General features: G+C 42.5%; 3 protein-coding genes across 3 annotated transcripts; all 3 read left to right on the top strand.

Moving 5' to 3' along the window:
• Window positions 1-352: 352 nt before the first annotated feature.
• Window positions 353-4,299, top strand: LOC131258643 (heterogeneous nuclear ribonucleoprotein 27C). The gene is made up of 2 exons (XM_058259999.1): window positions 353-513; window positions 1,424-4,299. Exon 2 carries the CDS (start codon window positions 1,581-1,583, stop codon window positions 2,811-2,813), a length of 1,233 nt encoding a protein of 410 aa, XP_058115982.1. The 5' UTR covers window positions 353-513; window positions 1,424-1,580; the 3' UTR covers window positions 2,814-4,299.
• A 7,306-nt stretch (window positions 4,300-11,605) lies between these two features.
• On the top strand, window positions 11,606-12,532 carry LOC131260348 (high choriolytic enzyme 1-like). Its single transcript, XM_058262046.1, has 4 exons — window positions 11,606-11,657; window positions 11,737-11,868; window positions 11,932-12,095; window positions 12,158-12,532. The coding sequence occupies exons 1-4, from the start codon at window positions 11,606-11,608 to the stop codon at window positions 12,530-12,532; spliced, it is 723 nt and encodes a 240-aa protein (XP_058118029.1).
• Window positions 12,533-12,626: 94 nt separating this feature from the next.
• LOC131260353 (hatching enzyme 1.2-like) lies at window positions 12,627-13,772 on the top strand. The gene is made up of 4 exons (XM_058262053.1): window positions 12,627-12,747; window positions 12,818-12,997; window positions 13,061-13,378; window positions 13,435-13,772. The coding sequence occupies exons 1-4, from the start codon at window positions 12,627-12,629 to the stop codon at window positions 13,770-13,772; spliced, it is 957 nt and encodes a 318-aa protein (XP_058118036.1).
• Window positions 13,773-18,739: the final 4,967 nt, after the last annotated feature.

An 18,739-nucleotide genomic window follows, 5' to 3' on the forward strand; every position in this document is an offset into this window, starting at 1 on the left:
TCCGAGTCCTGACTAGTGGTGGAAAGGGATGTTTATGAACCTATACTCGAATGGGTTCAAAAAGGCATAAGAAGGTTCAGAATCGGAAATTGTGAACCCGACCGCCAGAATAGTTGGATTTTAGGCGTTTATTGTTGCATTTCAATAACAGTGAGCATCATTCCATGTTCTTTAAATTATTAGAAATCGCTCAGTTCATTATATAAATCCGAAGCAAGTTTGTTTTAAATTGTCTAATGCATCTTTTCGGAACCAACTGATCCCCTCAACCTCTTGGAACTGAGCGAACCTACCAGGTGCGGGTCGGAATTCGCGACTCTACAATCCTAACCTCGAAAAGGTGTAAAGGGAAAAGCGATGCTCAGCACATTTAATGTTATTTAGATTTCTAAGAAGTTTAATCTTTTTTAGTTTTCTAATTAGTATTTAAGGCATCTTAATAAGATTAAACCAGGAACGCTAAGCATAATTTTAATCCTTAAAACGTAAAGAAGCCGCTAGAAGTACTAGAAAGTAAGTAAATTCGTTGTAAAAGGCCAGCAAGGCGAAAGAAGAACCCCCGTAGCCCATGGCTTGTACCGTCGTGGCGCATCCGGAACATGGTGCCCGAAAAAATACGTGTAGTGCGTAGCCGTGTATAGTCAGCTTTCCGAAAGCCCGAAATACATTTCATCAGTGTAAAAGTGTAGAAAGTGCTTACATATCGGATTTTTGTAGATTTTTTTGGGCCACGCAGCAACCCGTCCTCCGCATCGCTGCCTGCTTTTCGGTCGCCATTCCGGGCATCGTGTGTAGCTGCCCTACGACACCGTATGGGTTGTCTTATTTTCACGGCCACATTGACGAGTGGTAGGGAAAGTGAATTCAATTTTCGCGAACGCATCTGCCGGAACTCGCTATTTTGGAGAAACGGTCAGTTAAATGTGCTCGTAATACGACACCAGGTCATTTAGCCAGGGGTGTCGTGATTACGTGAGTTTCATTTTTGGTCCGTGGCGCGGAAACGCTGGCATCAGCTTCTTCCTCTTCTTTCGTCTTGCGGACCAGGCACACACGACGATGCGGTTAATCACCCTTACGTCGTCGTCGTCTCGAGGCCTACACATACCTTTACACCGCCGTCGACGTCGTCAACTCACACTCACTGATGGATATTTTATTTTGCTTTTCTTCTCTTCCCTCTTCTCGCGTGTCCTGCTGCTGGCGTCCATTTTGGTGTTTTCGATCGGCTGTGCGGCATTATTTTCTTACCACGTTTCTCGCCGGGTTGCTGTCGGATTTTCGTTTCTACTCCCTGCCTGCCTGTTGATAACAAATATATACATTATCCTGTTGCTGCCGACGCCGACGATGATGACTCATGTGGAAAACGGCGCGCGCTGACTCAACTTCCCGGCTCCTTCCGGTGGTGAATTATCTGCAGTAAGTGAACATATTTTTGGCAGACGTGAACGACGGATAATTAGGGTCCCGCATTAGGCACAACGCATCCCTCAGGCAACCGCTCCCATCATCCCTCCCATCTGCACCGGAAGTGCGAAGGACGCGGCGTTGGTGGTGTGAGTCCGAGGTGGAAAAAAATGCACCCATCGAAGAAAATGATCCCTGCCGAACTGGACGATCATGAGAAGGGCAAGCTGTTTGTCGGCGGGCTGTCCTGGGAGACGACGCACGAGAACCTGCAGCGTTACTTTAGCCGCTACGGCGAGGTCATCGACTGCGTGGTGATGAAGAACAACGAGACGGGTCGCTCGCGCGGTTTCGGTTTCGTGACGTTCGCCGACCCGGAGAACGTGGACCGTGCGCTCGAGAACGGGCCGCACACGCTCGACGGTCGCACGATCGACCCGAAGCCGTGCAATCCGCGCTCGCAGCACAAACCGAAGCGCACCGGCGGCTACCCGAAGGTGTTCCTGGGCGGTCTGCCACCGAACATCACCGAGACCGACCTGCGCACCTTCTTCTGTCGCTACGGCAACGTCATGGAGGTGGTGATCATGTACGATCAGGAGAAGAAGAAGTCGCGCGGTTTCGGCTTTCTGTCGTTCGAGAACGAGGGCGCGGTGGAGCGGGCAACTAGCGACCACTTCGTCCACATCAGCGGCAAGCAGGTGGAGGTGAAAAAGGCCGAGCCTCGCGATGGAAACCAGAACAGTAATAACAGCATGAGCACGGACTCGTACCAGTGGGGCTCGCCGCAGGCGCCTCCGATGGGCAATGGCCAGATGGGCGGCCCTCCGATGAACATGCAGTCGAACATGATCCAGGGCTACCAGAGCTGGGGCGCATCGCAGCCGCAGCAGGGCTACGGTGGCTACGGAGCGGGTGCAGCCGGTGCCGCCAATGCCTATCAGGGCTGGGGCGCTCCGCCGCCACCGCAGCAGTGGGGCAACTACAACACGACGCCCCAGCAAACGCAGGGCTACGGTGGGTACGACGTGTACAACAACTCGGGCGCCGGTGGTGCCGGTGGGTACGGATCGGGCAACTGGAACTCGTGGAACATGCCACCGAATACGGCGGGTTCGGCTGCCGGCTCGACCGCGGACATGTACACGCGTCCGCAATCGGGCCCCACCGGTGGACCGGGTGCATCCGCTGGTCCCACGAGTGGAGGACCTTCGAAACCGGGCTCGGAGTACGGCGGTGTATCAGCCTACGGTGGCGGTGCTTCGGCCGCGGCAGCGGCTGCGGCGGCCGCAACCGGCTACAACTACTACCAGAACGATCAAAACACGTACAACAACCGGCCGCGCTCGGTGTACGGTGCCGGTAGTGATGCCACCACTCAGCCTCCCTACCAGGCCTTCTAAGCGTCCAACGGAGGGAAGGGGAGAGGCACCAGTTGGTGGTGTTGGTGGTGATGGTGGTGATGGTAGCGGCCCAGAAGTAGCAGAAGAAGCAAAAGAAAGAAGCAGGAGAGACAGAATTGCAAAATTTATAATTTTTGATTTAATTCAGCTGGTTAAGATATTCCGAGATTCCACCGGAGAGAAAAAGGACGGGCCAACCTTTTGGGTTGGCGGGCAAGGAGCGGAAGGAAATGAATGGAATGGCGCGGTGGAATTTCGGCTCATATATATATACTTTTTTATGTTCAAATGTATACTCAAAAAGCTCATACAGTACAGTAACTTACGGCTACATCTTTGCATTCATATAACAAAGAAACAAACGCAACGTACGCGCACCACTCCCCTTTGGAACGGATCGGTTTTATTTTATCAAGCAACGCGGGCGGAGGTTTAGATACAACCTTTAAAAAAAAGGGAAAAACCTATATATAAATATATACTAATGATACACAGCATATAAACAAACAAACAAATGGGGGCGAGCATTGTGAGATAAATGATTCAAATAGCGAGAGAAGAAAACGGATGCTTGACGAGCAGATGAGATAAGAAAATAACTATAACTCTACAGTAGCGGAAAAGGAAAAAGCATCAGTAATAAGAAACAAAACGAAACAAACCTAGCGTAAAAGCAGACACAAAACCAACAAGAAACACACAGACACACACAAGAGTATGATAATTTACAAATTAATGCAAGTATGAAGATTAACGGATGTAAAACCGATGTGTAGCGAGATGGGCTAAAACATGCAAGTTACTAAACAGAAAAAGATAAAACGAGTAAAAGCATCAGGATAATTGGCAAGACAAGAACAAGAGAAAGGAGAAGTAAAGCAAACCGGAAACTCACACGGCAAGACTCTTTTAGGGGGCGAATAGTAGTAGGTTTACAACGTTGCGATGGAGACGGATGGATTTTGTACCCAAAAGATTCCGTTCCGAGGTAGAAACAATCACAGTAGTGTGTGTACTGTATTGGATTGTCTTTCGTTTCTTTTTTTAGTGTTGGAGGAAAATTGTTCAAAACGTGATAGCACGCTCCTAGTAGAATCCCCGCCAATATTCTTCGCGTATAAGGATACGTAGGATTTTTGTATCTTCTAACTACTTTGGCAAGCTCCAGGACGAACGTCGACCGTTGAGAAACACAGTGTACAGTTGATAATTTTGTTTGCCTATATTGGATTAATGAGAGTCTCGCTCTTTGGAGCGAATCGACAAAGAAAAATTCGGATTTTCGCTTGTACCGTTCATTAGTAGCAGAATTCATAATACATATAGAACTTAAAACGTGAGGAACGAACAGGAAAAAAACAGGTTGTTTTAAATCATTGAAAAGCTTCTAGTAAGACAGAAACTAGGCGAAGGAGAGAAAAGAGCGATTAGAGCAAATGTGGGAGATTTGTTTCTTGTTTCTTTACACATAAAACAATCGATCGAATTCGTTCGTTTTATTTTTATTTTTCCATTTTTTTATTTTTAAAAAGAACATTTATTATAATTATCTATTATTGATAGCTTCTTCATTAAACTTTTTGCTAACGATACTGTACTCTGTAGCGCCCTTTATATCGTACGGTCCCATCAAGTCCAACCTCTTCCCAGGAGCTTCCACCGGTTTCGTGTACGGCGTTTTGCCGTGCCTCGGGATTTTGTATTTGTGTTTTAGTCTGGGAAAATCTGCGCCCCCTACTCCCCCCCCTTCTTTCCCCTCCTTTTAAGCTCTAATGTGGTCAATGTGGGTAGCACACGAGACGTTAAGAAGACATGCTTCCGTACCAGCTGACTGGACAGCCCCCTTATATGAATAGTGTATGATGCATGGCAAAAGCAAGTTCGACTGTCCCGTGAATAGATTCATTTATTAAGGCTAGGCAAACTCCAGAAGATACTAACGTTAGAACCACCGGGTAAGCGACGCAGAACTTTTAGGAAGTAACAATTCAGAGCGATACTAAACCACCGATCGGTGAAGAGGGAAGCCTTCTTTTTAAATTCGGTTTATTTGTGCATAGGAATAGTATATTTTGGGTTTTCTTGTTCATGGCCTCGATCCCTCCTCGGGCCGGCTTTTGTGTAGAGGTGGGAAAGGTACCCTTGTCCTGCGCTCGTGGTTTTGCCTGTAGTAAGGAATGCCTTTGTTCCCTTCCCTAACGGATCCAAACAAGCTCCCGAGCTCTCCCTTCCATACATCCATCGATATTTGGCACGCATCCTTTCCTTCCATCCTAACCAACTGCAAATTTCGATAATAAGATTTGTTTTAAAACATAAAACATGTATCAAAATGTAACTAAACACTGCAACAAAGAAGCACACAGATACACAGAGAAAAGCGTAACATCTAACAGTAAATTCAACATCAAAAAAAGAAACTCTAGCACGCTAGTTAGACGCAGCGTTATGCGATAAGAGAGAGCGAACTGATAATGTGTAACTTTTTTTTAGGAAACAACCAAGGGGAAAACGAACCGACACAAATGTTCACGGGCTTTTACCTAGACTTATGCGGATTTTTTAGACGGTAATCAACGGGCGAAAGGAAGAGACACGAAGATTGGATTTGGACGAGGTTTCGAGTTTCTCTGTTCTAAACACTAGGAACGTTAACGGCCGGTAGCAAAACTAGCCAGCTACGGCGGAGGCGTTTGACCTTCTCTTCTTGGAACAGCAGTAACATTTACAACAAAGAGAGAAAAAGGCAAATTGTTAGAAACCAACACAGCCACAGTATAAGGAATTATAAGGATTTATTTTTGTAAGTCACGTTTACATGTGTTTTAAGAGTTGAGTGCAAACTGCCCTCCCGCCTCCCCGTGGGCTTCGGCTCGTGGGGTTGGTGGGGTGTGCGAATGTAAGATTTTTTGCCACGAAAGTTAAGCGATAATAGTAATCGGTCACATTAGAGAGCAAAAACGTAAACGAGATATAAAGAAAAAACAACAAACTATAGTGCTAACTAGGTAAAGTATGCCTGAGCGAGTGATCGAGCGAGTGAGCGCGAGAGCGATAGTGAGAGAGAGAGAGAGGGAGCGTTTGTAAGTTGAATGTTTAAGTAAAATACTTTAAAGCAAACTAAAAAAAAACTAGCAAAGAAAGTAACATAACTAAAAGTAATCCCGATATAAGTAGAAAATCAACCAGAATTAAGCAAAAAATGGAAACATTAAGCAGAGACAAACCTCTTTAGTAAGGAAAGTATAGTAAAATCAGCAAACAATAATTAAGACACAGTGATTAAGAGAAACTGAAAGTTGGAAAAGTAAGGTAAAAAGTCTAAGGAAGCGTGAATTTTTGTTGTTTTCCGGTATCGAATACCGCACGCCGCGTGAAAATAGTAGTGTTGATGTTCTTTTTTCGCCTCCTCCGATCTGGCCTTTACCTAGCGATTGGTACAGTGAAGAAGTTGAATAGTTAGAAGTTAGTGATTGTTTCCATCCTTTTAATGCTAAAATCCCCCTTCGCCGTCTAATCGCCCCGTGTATTATCATCCACACCCACCTTTCCCACCCATCTGGTCCTTGTTGCTCCTTCCGTCCCACCGCTCCCACCAAGATCCCCATTATTCCCGGTCGATCCGTTGCGCTCTGGAACTCGTTCCAATAATTTTTGTTCTTAATAGATTTTTTTTTAGTACTTTCTTAATGTGTAAAAGTGTTATGAACTGAACTGAACAAAGAAGCTGAAGAAGAAGAAAAAAACGAATCAGATATGGAGAAGTCAAAGCAAACAACCAGCAACAAAACATGTGTGCTACCCGATCCTATGAGGAAAGAATTCGTTAATCTTACAGCGCGCTACAGTTTGCGTACAAGCTTTTTCTGCTTTTTTTTTATTTGTATTTGCTATCTTTTTTCCTCCTTTTATGCGTAAAATTAATATTATAACATAACCCTAGGCATGTACGATCATAAGTACGATTTTGTATCGTTTTCTTTTTGCGCCCGCCAACAACGTACACGTTTGAACGTATATCCCACAACGTACCCCATGGAAGATAAAATATGATTCTTTTGCATCAAAAAAACCCATTTGTGTTTCTGTATTGTTTCGTTATTATTTTTGTACGATATTTTAGGAAGATGGAACTGGTTGGAGTGCGTGTGTGTCTTGTAACGGATTTTTTTTCACTTGGTCTACACTCTTGTTCGGTAAACACAATTGTGTAAAGAGGTTGTTTTTCTCGTAAAAGCAGTGTTTGTTTCATATTTTTCTTGATCAGGACACACACCACAGTCGGCCGTCTTGAGTTGTAATCAAAATTGCAACTTTCATTGTTTAGAACAGTTTCGCTTGGTTTCACCCTATAATTATGTGGTTCCGTTTTTACTTTTGATTTATATTTTTTCCATTCTGTCGTATTCTTGATCTTTTTTCGTTTTTAACATTAGACAATTTAATAAATTTTTTCATTTGTCAAAATATAAAAATCATTGCGAAAAGTGTTATTTAATTTTTATTTCAAGGTTTTGTTAAATATACTCACACTTTTGATTTTTTCTAGCATTGAAAACTTTTTTCCTAGAGCTAAAGAAACGGTGAAAGTAGAGAGCTGATCAACCGTAAACCATAGCAGTACCATCCAATCGCGTTTTCCTGTCCGGGGGAGTGTAAGCCACCAAAGCAGTAGCGTAAAATGTGATGAAACTATCGAACTATCATCAAACGAGCACAGCAACGGGTTGGGTCGACATCAGCCTGAAAACAAGCGGGAACGTGGCCGAGGCAAAGGCAAAATAAAAGTAAAACACGCCATGGTTTAGACACTTACAATATATAAGCAAGCAAATAGTCCGATAACGAAGCGAACTACAGTTGAATCGATTCACAATCGTGGTTAAACATAGAAACAAAATGGTAAACATGTAAGTTGAAATTGAAAAGACTGGTTAATATCAATTTTGAATTTAAGGAGCCGTAACTAGTAAGCCGAATAGGGAATGCAAAAAATAAGTACGAACTAATAATCAATAAACTAAATAAGACAAAAGTACAGAGAATGTAAACTTGTAATACCCAAAACTCAAAACCCAAGTTAAGTAAGTTAGTGCAAAGGGAGAAAGTAAGAACGAGAAAGAGAGAAACTAAATCTAGAAATAAATAAAATTCTACATCTGTTACTACACGACAGGCACACAGCGGGAGGCTACATAAGAGAACTGGTTAACTAATTAAGATAAATCTATTGATTCAGAATGCAGGATATACTCGGTAAAATTAAAAATTTTCGAGAGCCAACTCAGAACAATACTAGATCTTATCGTTAATGTATTTAACATTATGTTTGATTTTCAACCCATCCGCAGAAAGACTTCATTTGGTTGACCGAGGAAGTAGTGGCGTGCTTTACTAGGAAGTGTAGAAAAGAGAAATCATGTATCGCTCGGAGTAAGGTTACGATAAGCTTGAATTCATCGCCCCAAAAACGCTTCAAAAGGAAGTTAAAATTAAAACGTGTATGGCTGTGGATTAGGTTTTGACGACGATCGTCTATAGTAAGCATTTTCGGTTCGGTCTCTGTCAGTTTCATTTTGGTGTGGTCATTCCCTTATTCCCCGCTTTATCTAGGTACGGGAGAGGGGGTGTTCTAGAGTGGTAAGCGAGTACGAAAGTATAAAGTCGTACACGACGAGTGTCCATTTTAAGGCATATGACACTTGAAACTAGCGGTGGAAAATTAAGACACACCCCAAAAGTTATAGAGTTTTAAGCAGAGATATATTTTTGGAGCGTAACAAGCAAACACACGATTTTGTCGATCGGCTTCTAGTTCACAGACCTTTCGGAGGGTGGTGTGTGCCGGAGTCGTCGCCTGTCTGTCTGCCGGGGGTTTACTCCCATCGCCTACAGACGTCTAGTTCTAGGGGGTCTGTTTACTACTTTTAAGGGACACGCCCGTGATGGCATAGTTTGACTTATTTCCAACCAAACCCTTACTACTCTCCTAAACTAGCGGTAAGCTACATTTTAAACCTTTGCTCTAACGGCGTCGAATTGCACACTGTTGGTGCTGTTTAAGGATCAGGTGGAATTTCGATCACCGCGCACACCAGGACAAACGATCCCAAGAAGGACATACCAACTGAACTGAATCTGCGTATGTTATACATTTATACAATGATTATTGTTTATAATAGGTACAACATGGTAATGGCCGTTACAAGTGAGAAATACTGCTCAAGACCCAACATGTTAATAAAACACTAAGCTTGTGCTAAATGGAACGATCAGAACATCCATTCAAATCTAAACCTAAGCAATGCACATCCCCGGAGAGGAATACGATATGGTTTGGAATCTGCTAGATAACGGACAGCTTATCGTTTCCATTATTTTAATTTGTCATTGTTTTACCAGGGACTCCATCGAACACTTGAAGAGTGTGCAAACGGAAAAGTAAACGAAAGACATGAGCAATGCATTAGGGAAAAATAAAATCTGAATGGTGAATTAAATGGTGAATCCGGTTGGGAAGTATATTTGATTGGAATGCGAAAAGGGATAATACATAGCCATCTCTACACCAACGCCCCAACATCCATGACTAATAACTACTGTTACTTAAGCAAAGAATCACAAGAAACACGAAACAACAAACGATGGATTTAGAAAGAAAAAGGAGAAAAAATAATTTTCTTTTTGACATTGCCTTATTAACATTAACAAAGTACAGAGAGTAATGAATATGAATGAGGAATATTACACTACAAACAACACAACATTTAGAATTGTCTGCTACGGGGGAACTTGCGAATAAAGCTTTCGGTAAAAGTATATTAAAGTGTAAGAAAGTGGATATCGAGCGTTAATGACGTATGTTTATTAGAGGAAAGTTTTGGAAAACAAAATGTTTTGAAACCACCCTGCTCTAAACTGTACACATAGGGCTCCGCCGGACACATACACAACCACAAACACACACAAAGGATACACGTGCGGCCTGTGGAGTACTACATCGAGTCAATCAATGCCACTCAACTAGGGCCCTACCACTTGGAATACGCAAAAAAGATGCTGGGGGAATTTACTGGCGGTATTAATTCTTCGTATTCATAAATTTCACCAACCTAGCCAGAGGTGTTTGTTGCGTCATTGTGCGGTAAAATAGTTTGTGGATGAGTGGAAGAGAAAGTAGTTCTTTCTTTACAGAATATACGCATATTAAATACACATTAAGAAGGGGATGGTGTTTGAAGAGATGATGAAAATAAAATGATTATAAATGACAACATGAAATCGCATGAAACAAGTGGAATAAGATACAAAGAGAAACATACTAGAATGACCCTATATCGTAGTATTTAATCACTAACAGATAAAATAAATAAGTATAATATAATATCAATGTAATCTAAACACTGTACGGTATAACTTAAGCAACAATTAAATGATAAATATGTATGAACAAATGAAAATCATTTTTAAAAGACCGTTTGACTAACTATAAGAGCGCAAAGAAGGAAACAAAATACATGTACGCATTAAACATATAAACAGAATCATAGACAGAAAACACTTCAACCTGATTAGCAGAACACAGATTCAGAGAAAGCTTAAACTGAGTGTAACGATGTAAATCCATGGCGTCTGGTAGTTGATATTCTGGATAATAGTTGACAAATTCAGCAAACAGTAAATGCCATTTTGAAGTTAGAAAGCTTCTTAGTTAGACGAAGTGAACGATGATGGCCTCATAGTATCATAGCTTGTTTCAGTTGACTAACATATGGGATGGGAATCTCATTGAAAAACAATCGTTAGAGCTAAGTTTCTATTTAAGAAATTATTCTCTTTAAAAACTACATACACACACACACACAAGATTCATATTTCACATAGGGAAAACGAACGACAGATAGCGTAAAGAGATCAATTTAGTTCCAGTCATCTTGCAATTCAACTTGTGGGTTTTGCGTTGTGTTTTAGTACACTGCCAACATTTAATTGCCGATTCTGATTGACATAGTAACACATACAACAATCAGTAACTGCAGTGCAGCACTTAAATGATAGCGAAGGAAGCTAATATTTGTTTGTAAAATTGGAACCAAACATGCTGTAAAAAGAAACGGTATAATCCAACCTGGAAAGGGTGGACACAAAAAAACACATTGGAAAAATATTGTTATTTCACCGCATGGATAGTTTGATTTAAGATAAGGAATGATACAATAACACATAAGAGAAAGTAACAAACAAAAAAATACACAACAGATGAAAACTACACTTTAAAATGAATGACGCGGTGTAAGAAAAACATTAAATAAGAATAGAAACAAACAAAAAATGGTTGCCACTTCGTAGTTTCTTCACCAAACAAAGAAAACAGTTCCCTTTTCTCCCACCCCATGTTGTCCTCTCCTTTGAAGATCTCCACACAAGAAACACACTACTGCAAGAAATATGTTCATCACTAACATAACGGAAACATGAAAAAAAGAGAGGAAATACAAATAAAAACCTGGTTGTTTGTATGGAAACTTATTTGAAGAAAACAAAAAATACCAGAAAAAAAACCTATGAACATTACACTCCGATAGATGTGCCCTCAGTGTTTTCAGCGTGTCTGCTTATGAATGGATGACATACACGTTTTTCATTTTCCATTTACTTGCAATGGCGTTATTGTACTCTTCAGGGTTTTCTGTTCTTCGAAAGTGACTAAATGTGAGTAATCCGTTTTGCATTCAATTTAACACTGCCTTCCAAAGACGGCAAACTTAACATAACTGAAAAAAACTTCCAAAATGGTTGCGAAGCTATTTTTCATGTTGGCTTTAATTATTCCACCCATGCTAGGTAATGATGGGTTGCAAAAAACAATAAATGTTTCATTTCTAATTTTATTTTATTTCATGTTGGCTATTGTGCAAGACAGAACACCTTGATTATGTTGATGATGTGTGTTATAAGAAGCGGTTACGGTATGGAAATGTTATAAGAAACGTGCTTCCCAAAAACTACATTTGGTCGAATACGGCGGTAGCTTACAGACTCCAGGGAGATTTTCGTAAGTACCTTACAAGGTCTCGTGCAAATGAAACTTCTAATTTTTTTTTATTTTTGTTTCCAGAACCTCGGGAATTAAAAAATATTCACTTGGCGATGGAAGCACTGATGGATATTTCCTGCATAAAATTTCACAAAAGAACATCGGAGGAGCAATATCTGGTTATCACCAATAAATTAGGCCAAGGCTGCTGGGCTGACACAGGACGACAGGAAAAAGGTTTAACGGTAAGTTCACGCTTCTACTTTTAAGGAACTTTGTGGAACCAATTTTTATCCCTAACTTTTAGTACATGAATCTTGCACTGAATTGCACCATGCGCATGGGAACGATCCTTCACGAGCTGATGCACGTGTTGGGGTTTCTGCACCAACACACCAGACCCGACCGCGATCTGCATCTCTGCGTTCACTACGAAAACATTCTACCGCAACCGGTGGCCTTGTACAATTATGAAAAGGTTCAACCATGGAACGAACTAGCATTTTCGTTGCCATACGACTTCGAGAGTATCACACACTATACGCCCGATATGTACAGCATCGATCCGGGCCGTCTTCCCACCATGTCACCGAGACACCCGTTCAGTGGCCACGCAATAGGCCAGAGAGAACATCTGTCCGACTATGACGTGCTCGCAATACACTTCCTCTACTGCGTTTGATCAAAGGGATGTCTTTGTTTTCCTTCTGAAGGAAAGAATTTCTGTACAGCTTGGTTGAGAGTTCTCCTTATCAGATGAAACATTGTGTCGCGGAATGAACGCCGTGTTGTTGTGGTTCCTACTATTCGGCAACTCCGCGGTATCGCCGGACCTGATACCCATCGATTTATCGTTCTTTGGGAGTTCGTTGTATCGCTTGATAGACACATCCGTAGGTATGGTGGCTAGTTCTATTGGGAACTTGAAGAGCTGAAAGAATCTAATCAGGATACGTTCTTATGCCAGATTCCCTTGTCCGTAACCATGATCCATCATCGGATGTAGAACCGTGGGAGCTAGGAAACCTGGTCGGTGGTGATATGCGACTGCCGAGGCCCAGATTCGCAAATGCCCTTGCGGGAAGTCCTGACGCACCGTATCGTTGGCCAAACGCAACCGTTATCTACTCGATCGATGGAACCTTCAGTAAGTGTGCTGGAAAGATACAGTAACATGGGACCGTTATTACGTGTAGTTCTTACGCTGCAGACTCGTCGGAGCTGGGCTTCATCAACGGGGCCATGCGAGAGTTTGAACGGTACACCTGTGTCAAGTTCCGAAGACGTCGCCTCGCGGACCCGGAAGAGGTGGCATACGTTTCGATCGATAATATCGAAGCTGGTTGTTGGAGTGACGTTGGCAGGGGCGTTGGACGTACCTTCGTGAATCTGCAGCCAGGTTGTGCGAACTCCCTCACCACTCCGGTACACGAGCTGATGCACACGCTTGGCTTCTACCACGAGCATAATCGACTCGATCGTGATCAGTATGTGACGATACTTTACGAAAACATGATCCACGACGAATGTAAGTGTTCCTTTGAATGTACATTTGTCTGCAACTGATGAAGACCTCTTCCACAGCTCTCAAAATGAACTTCGATTTGGTTAATCCAGCCAATACGACAACCTTCAACGTTCCTTACGATCTCGGTAGCATAATGCACTACAAACGGGATGCATTTTCCGTACGAAATTCCGGGCTGGACACTATGCGCCCGCGGGTGCGTTGGGACGGGGAAATCGGACAGGGCGCAACGTTAACCTGGTATGACGCACTCCTCATCAACATCATGTACTGTGGGGTACCCGTTCCCAGTGAACCACTTCCTGTTCCTTCGCGTTGGATTCCGGCGAGGGCCTTAGGGATGAAAGATCGTTTCCGTGTTGTGCGACTGCGGCGAGGGTTTGGGAAAAGATAAGTAGTACTAGGGTTGAAAATAAATTTGCCAAAAATCAATTCTAAGCTTATGGCTTTTTTTCATTTGCTTGATAAAGATTCAGTTTTTTGGAAATAAGTAGTTGTAATAAATCATCAGTTATCAGATCTCTAAATAGCTGAAAAGGTAGAATTACTAAACACATCTTTCTCTTGCCGTAAGTCAAATCGTTTCGGTGTGTGGTTTGTGCTAATGGGGGTTTCTCAAACACATCTCTCCGTGCTGACTAACGCTCCCGAACTGTGCTGATGAAAGGAAGAGAAAAGCCATCCCAAAGGTGTCAGTTGCAGCAAAATACCTATGCGAAACTTTGTTAGGAGGAAGGTCCCAAAAACTCCAAACCCGAGCGCTGGCGAAAGTTCGGGGGAAAAACAATTAACTGTTGGTTACAGAAAACCCCCACCGTTCTGCACTCGAGCTGGACGCATGTGGCGAGAGACCGTTTACTTTCATCCTCCGAGCAGCTTTTACGAAAGGAATCATTCAACCAGAGAAGCTTCGTTAGATAACTTTTGCACCTTTGGGTCGGGTGTGGTAATTATTTATTTTCAGAAAATCATTCCATCCCGGCCAATTAGGCACACCCGGGTGAATTTTAAATATTCCGTTCGAGTTTAATGTTTCCGAGGCAGTCAAGCTTGCGATGTGAAGAGGGTGAAGTCGACATAACTTCCAAGGAAAATGCATCCGTCCGTCTTTGCAGCTGTGATTTTGGACACGACGTTTGGATCTGGATCTTAATAATGTAAAATGGTATGGTGGAGAGCATGAACAACTAAAAGTTTTTAATTTATTCCGATGCTGAGATATTTTCCAATTCGAAAAACTGTTGCATTTCGTTCGGAATTCACTTTTCCAATTAGACATCGCTTCATGCATCAATTGCTTCAATTTGTTCCTTCGCATTGTACTCGGCGACTCGGTTATCATAAACTTTAGCCTGGAGTTCTTTTGAAGAAAGGCTCTTGTAACGAGGCGGTTATCCGAGCGGGCGCGAAGGTGAACCCGACCGAGTGCGTCGTCGTTTCTCACGCGAGAATTTTCGCCGGATTTGGAGGTCCGTCGATTTCGCGTATCAACGTGTTCGGCCCGTGTTGTGACGTGCCAACAACGGTGCAAACAACGTGTGATACGGAGATCTGAAGTTAGGGCAAGTCGAGAACCCGGTCCGCAGCGTGACGTGCCGCTGAACGGAGAGGTGTTCCGCGAGTTATCCTAACTCTTTTTGGACGAGGAATTGGGGTGCTTTAGTATGACCGGTCCGAGTCGTGACGTGCCGACAACGGAGAGGACCACGCAGAAAGCAGGAAACTTGTCGAATTTTCCAAAGTTCCGTCCGAGCCGTGACGTGCCGACATCGGAGAGAAGCCTTCGGAATTTTCTCTAAGTTTTTTAGGAAGGTTCTTACGAGAAGCCGGTCTGCAGCGTGACGTGCCGCTGAACAGAGCAGAATCTAGCGTAAGCTTGGAAGGGTTTAGGGGTATTTCGGATTTTCGGTGCTTGGAGTAAAGAATTTCGGGTACTTTACTCGTAGGTGTCCTGGTGAAAATAACTGATTTATTCAAAGTTTTGAGCGCTTATATACTAAAACGCTCCTTATCTTCTAATGAACGTAAGCGAGATAGAGGATCTCGCTCTAACACGCGAGATTTCCTGGTACGGTTCGATCCTCGTTACGCAATCTTCTATTCTGCTCTTTCCGCGTGGAAAGCGTGACCTAGATTTTATCTTGTTTACTTAGGTCTTTCTAGAATCCTTGCGAGTTTCGACGTTTATGATCTTAGTTTGATCTCGCTTTCGAACGCATCGTTGCGTGGGTCTTATCTTCGTTTCATTTCGTTAGTCGACCACACGCATCGCCTAAACCTCTTGGTACCGACGCGTCGTGTCCTTTCATTATTGTGTTTATTTAGGATCACGATCGCGAACGTACCGAGAGTTTACATAAAGGATCTAAGCCTAGCGAAGTTTACGGGCGGTCCCGTTGGTACCGCGTTATCGGCTATCGCCGGTTATCCTTATTCTCGTATCCTTCGCGCTGTCCTAAACTAACGGGCGTTGGAAATACGATCTTTATCGTTGTAGATTTCAGTTAAGCGCGCAAGTTCTTCCGAAGGTTCCCTATCGTAAAACATAAAAAATATGTTTCCGGCGCGATTTTCTGCGCCTGGCGATCTCGTCGCACTTTAAAGGGGGTATTCTACCTACATTCCTTCAAATTTAATTTCTTGCATAATTTGGTTAAGCGAAATCCTAAAAAATGAACGAAACATATCGTCCGTTCGTAACACCGCCCCTCGTAAAACGCGTACATCAAGTTTTACGCAAAAAATAGGACGATGTTTCTAAATATTCCTCAATTTATGATATTAAATGATTCAATTTTAGTATTGGTTGTAACTTGTCTCGGGATTGATTCTCGTTTTGATTCGTACATTTTCTGCTTCGATGCTGTGTAGTTGGGTGTCTTCGTTCTGCTAAAGACGTCGCTACGTTGCAACCTTTAAGCTACTGCGTCAGGTCATTTTAATATTGGTTTTGATGAATTACACGTATGGAGCTGGTTGATCGTGATTCTTTGGTACCCGCCGTTTGTTGCCGAGATGAAGCTGTCGATTCATACACGGTTGTAGTTGAATATTTGCAATTACATATTGCTGCTGGCAGGTCTAATCGTCGTCTCTTGTGTTCGAAGATGCCGGAAGGAGACGTGACGTTGTCTCCTCCGCCTGTCGATACAGATGCTTGATGCGTTTTTTAGTCGTATGCTGATGAATGTATTTAACGTCGATTGATTGTTCTAGGATCGTAGATGACTGTACTTTAATGCCTCTATCGATCTTGGACGCCGATAATCAATTCGACTAGTTGTTTTGCTGCCGTCGACGTAAATCTTTCGTTGTGCTAGCTGAAGCAACGAGTTTGCGGATGCATGATTTCAAGGGATGCTTTCGACGAAACCGGATGTGTTGTACGGCTCACCGGATGATTGGTGGGTAGCGTATCTAAGTCATCATACTTGATACGATTACATCGTTGTATCGGTTCGTAGGTAAGTTGCATCCATAATGAAGTATGTGGATAGTCGTCGGAATCAGCGAGATGGATGTAAATAGCGGATGATCCATCTCCTGTTGAGTATGCAATGCCAATGTCGTCAAGGCACTGCCGTTGCATAATTTGACACGTCGTCTGCTGCATACGATTCTCGAAGATGTCTCGATGGAAACTTCTTCTCGATCTATTGTTTCTGGTAGTCGCGAATGTTGATGTGATTTTAACGCATTCACGGGTGTAGGTTCTTCGAGGCTCGCGGCTGAAGTATCGTGTGGCCACCACGTCCTTAACCGATAACTGCGATGGAACATTTCTCCGCTGATAGCGTGCTGCGTCATCTATTGAGCAGCCTTCTGGTACCGAATTTTTGCTGAGATGATGTTTCTCAGCATACAAGTTTTTGCTCCTTCTGAATCACGTGTTGTACAAGACCTGACGCATAGGTTGACTGACCGTTGAATGTTGCTGCAAGTCGCCAGTTGACTTCAGCGTCGTCGTGTCCAGGATGTCTGATGGTAGCACATGCTGTTGGTGCGGCCCTCGTCGTCCAGTGAGTAACTCGATGTGATGAACTTCTTATTCGTACAATCGTGAGCAATCAATCCCTTTAAACTACTTTCAAGAATTGTTTCTAATGCCCTTTATATTTGGCATATTTTTATCGTATGATCTTCCTATCTTTCTTCGATGTTTTATCTATTTAATCATTTTCGAAGATTAATTGTATGCAGTATTTAGAATAATTTTTACTGCATTTTTACTATAAGTGAACTACCTTTTTTAATTATTTATCTTTTTTAGTTTGTTTGAAATTCCTTTCTAAACTTCTTGGCAAGAATTTTAAGCACGGGCAGATATTTTACCGGTTAAGCCGGTGCTGTTTTCTCAATCCTGACTGATTGAGCTTGTTTATACTTGCATTTCAACCTTCCTTTTCCTTTATGTTGGTTGCCTTGACCACTCTGCGTCTCAGCTCTTACCTTTGCCGTTACCGGCTCGGAATTGTACTTCATGGTCGATGTAGTTACTTGTAGTTGCACTAGAGGTGTGTTCCTGGAATTAAATCTCTTGAAAGCAGATTCTATTAGTTTATTTACTTTGGATCATGTGTAATTTTCAGAATCAGAATTATTGTATGTTCTCGTGCCGAAACCCGAGTCACAAATTTTATTTTGTATGCGAACCGCTACTCCCATCAACGAGTAGCTGTTAATGTTGATATCATTGCAATCGTAGGCAATTAATCCTTGCAAGATATTCTTAATACCTTCGTAATCATGGAAGGCAATGTCAAATTACGAGTGATTTTAATTTAATGAAAATACCTTTGATCCTCGATTATTGCCGTGGCGTTCATAATCGATTTCTAAAGGGTCCGCCTTGCGTTTTGATGCCTTGGCGTGTTTCGTGTCAGCTTGCATTTCTCCATTTCTCCATGAACATGGATTGATGCTTGACTTTAATTTAGACCTCTTTCTGCCCGTTGATTCAAGGGTGGTTTTTTTATGAGATTCCGCGTGAAGAGCGACAAATTTTTCACTTTCACTATCGACAATTACCCTTGTCGTATTTTTCGCCTTCGCGTCTACCTCAGAGTTTTTTGTGTTATTGTTTACCCCTATTTGTTTCATTTTGATTTTAGGGCCCTTTTCGTTTTTCTTTTTCTTACCATCTGTTTTGTTTTTGTTAACTACGATGAATATGGGAAGGTAAAACAATGTTTTATAATCTTTTATGACTTCTACTGGGGATAATTTTCTTGAACATCCCTTCTCAACATTATCCTTCACTGTATAAATGGCGCATTTAATTAATTCAGGATCCTTGCGGATCTTGTGTTCAAGGTTTTCAAACCTACTTATATTGTAAAGGAGCCTGTCGGGAAATTTATG

This window comes from Anopheles coustani, chromosome 3 (assembly GCF_943734705.1).
Source record: "Anopheles coustani chromosome 3, idAnoCousDA_361_x.2, whole genome shotgun sequence".
NCBI classification, from domain to species: Eukaryota; Metazoa; Arthropoda; class Insecta; order Diptera; family Culicidae; genus Anopheles; species Anopheles coustani.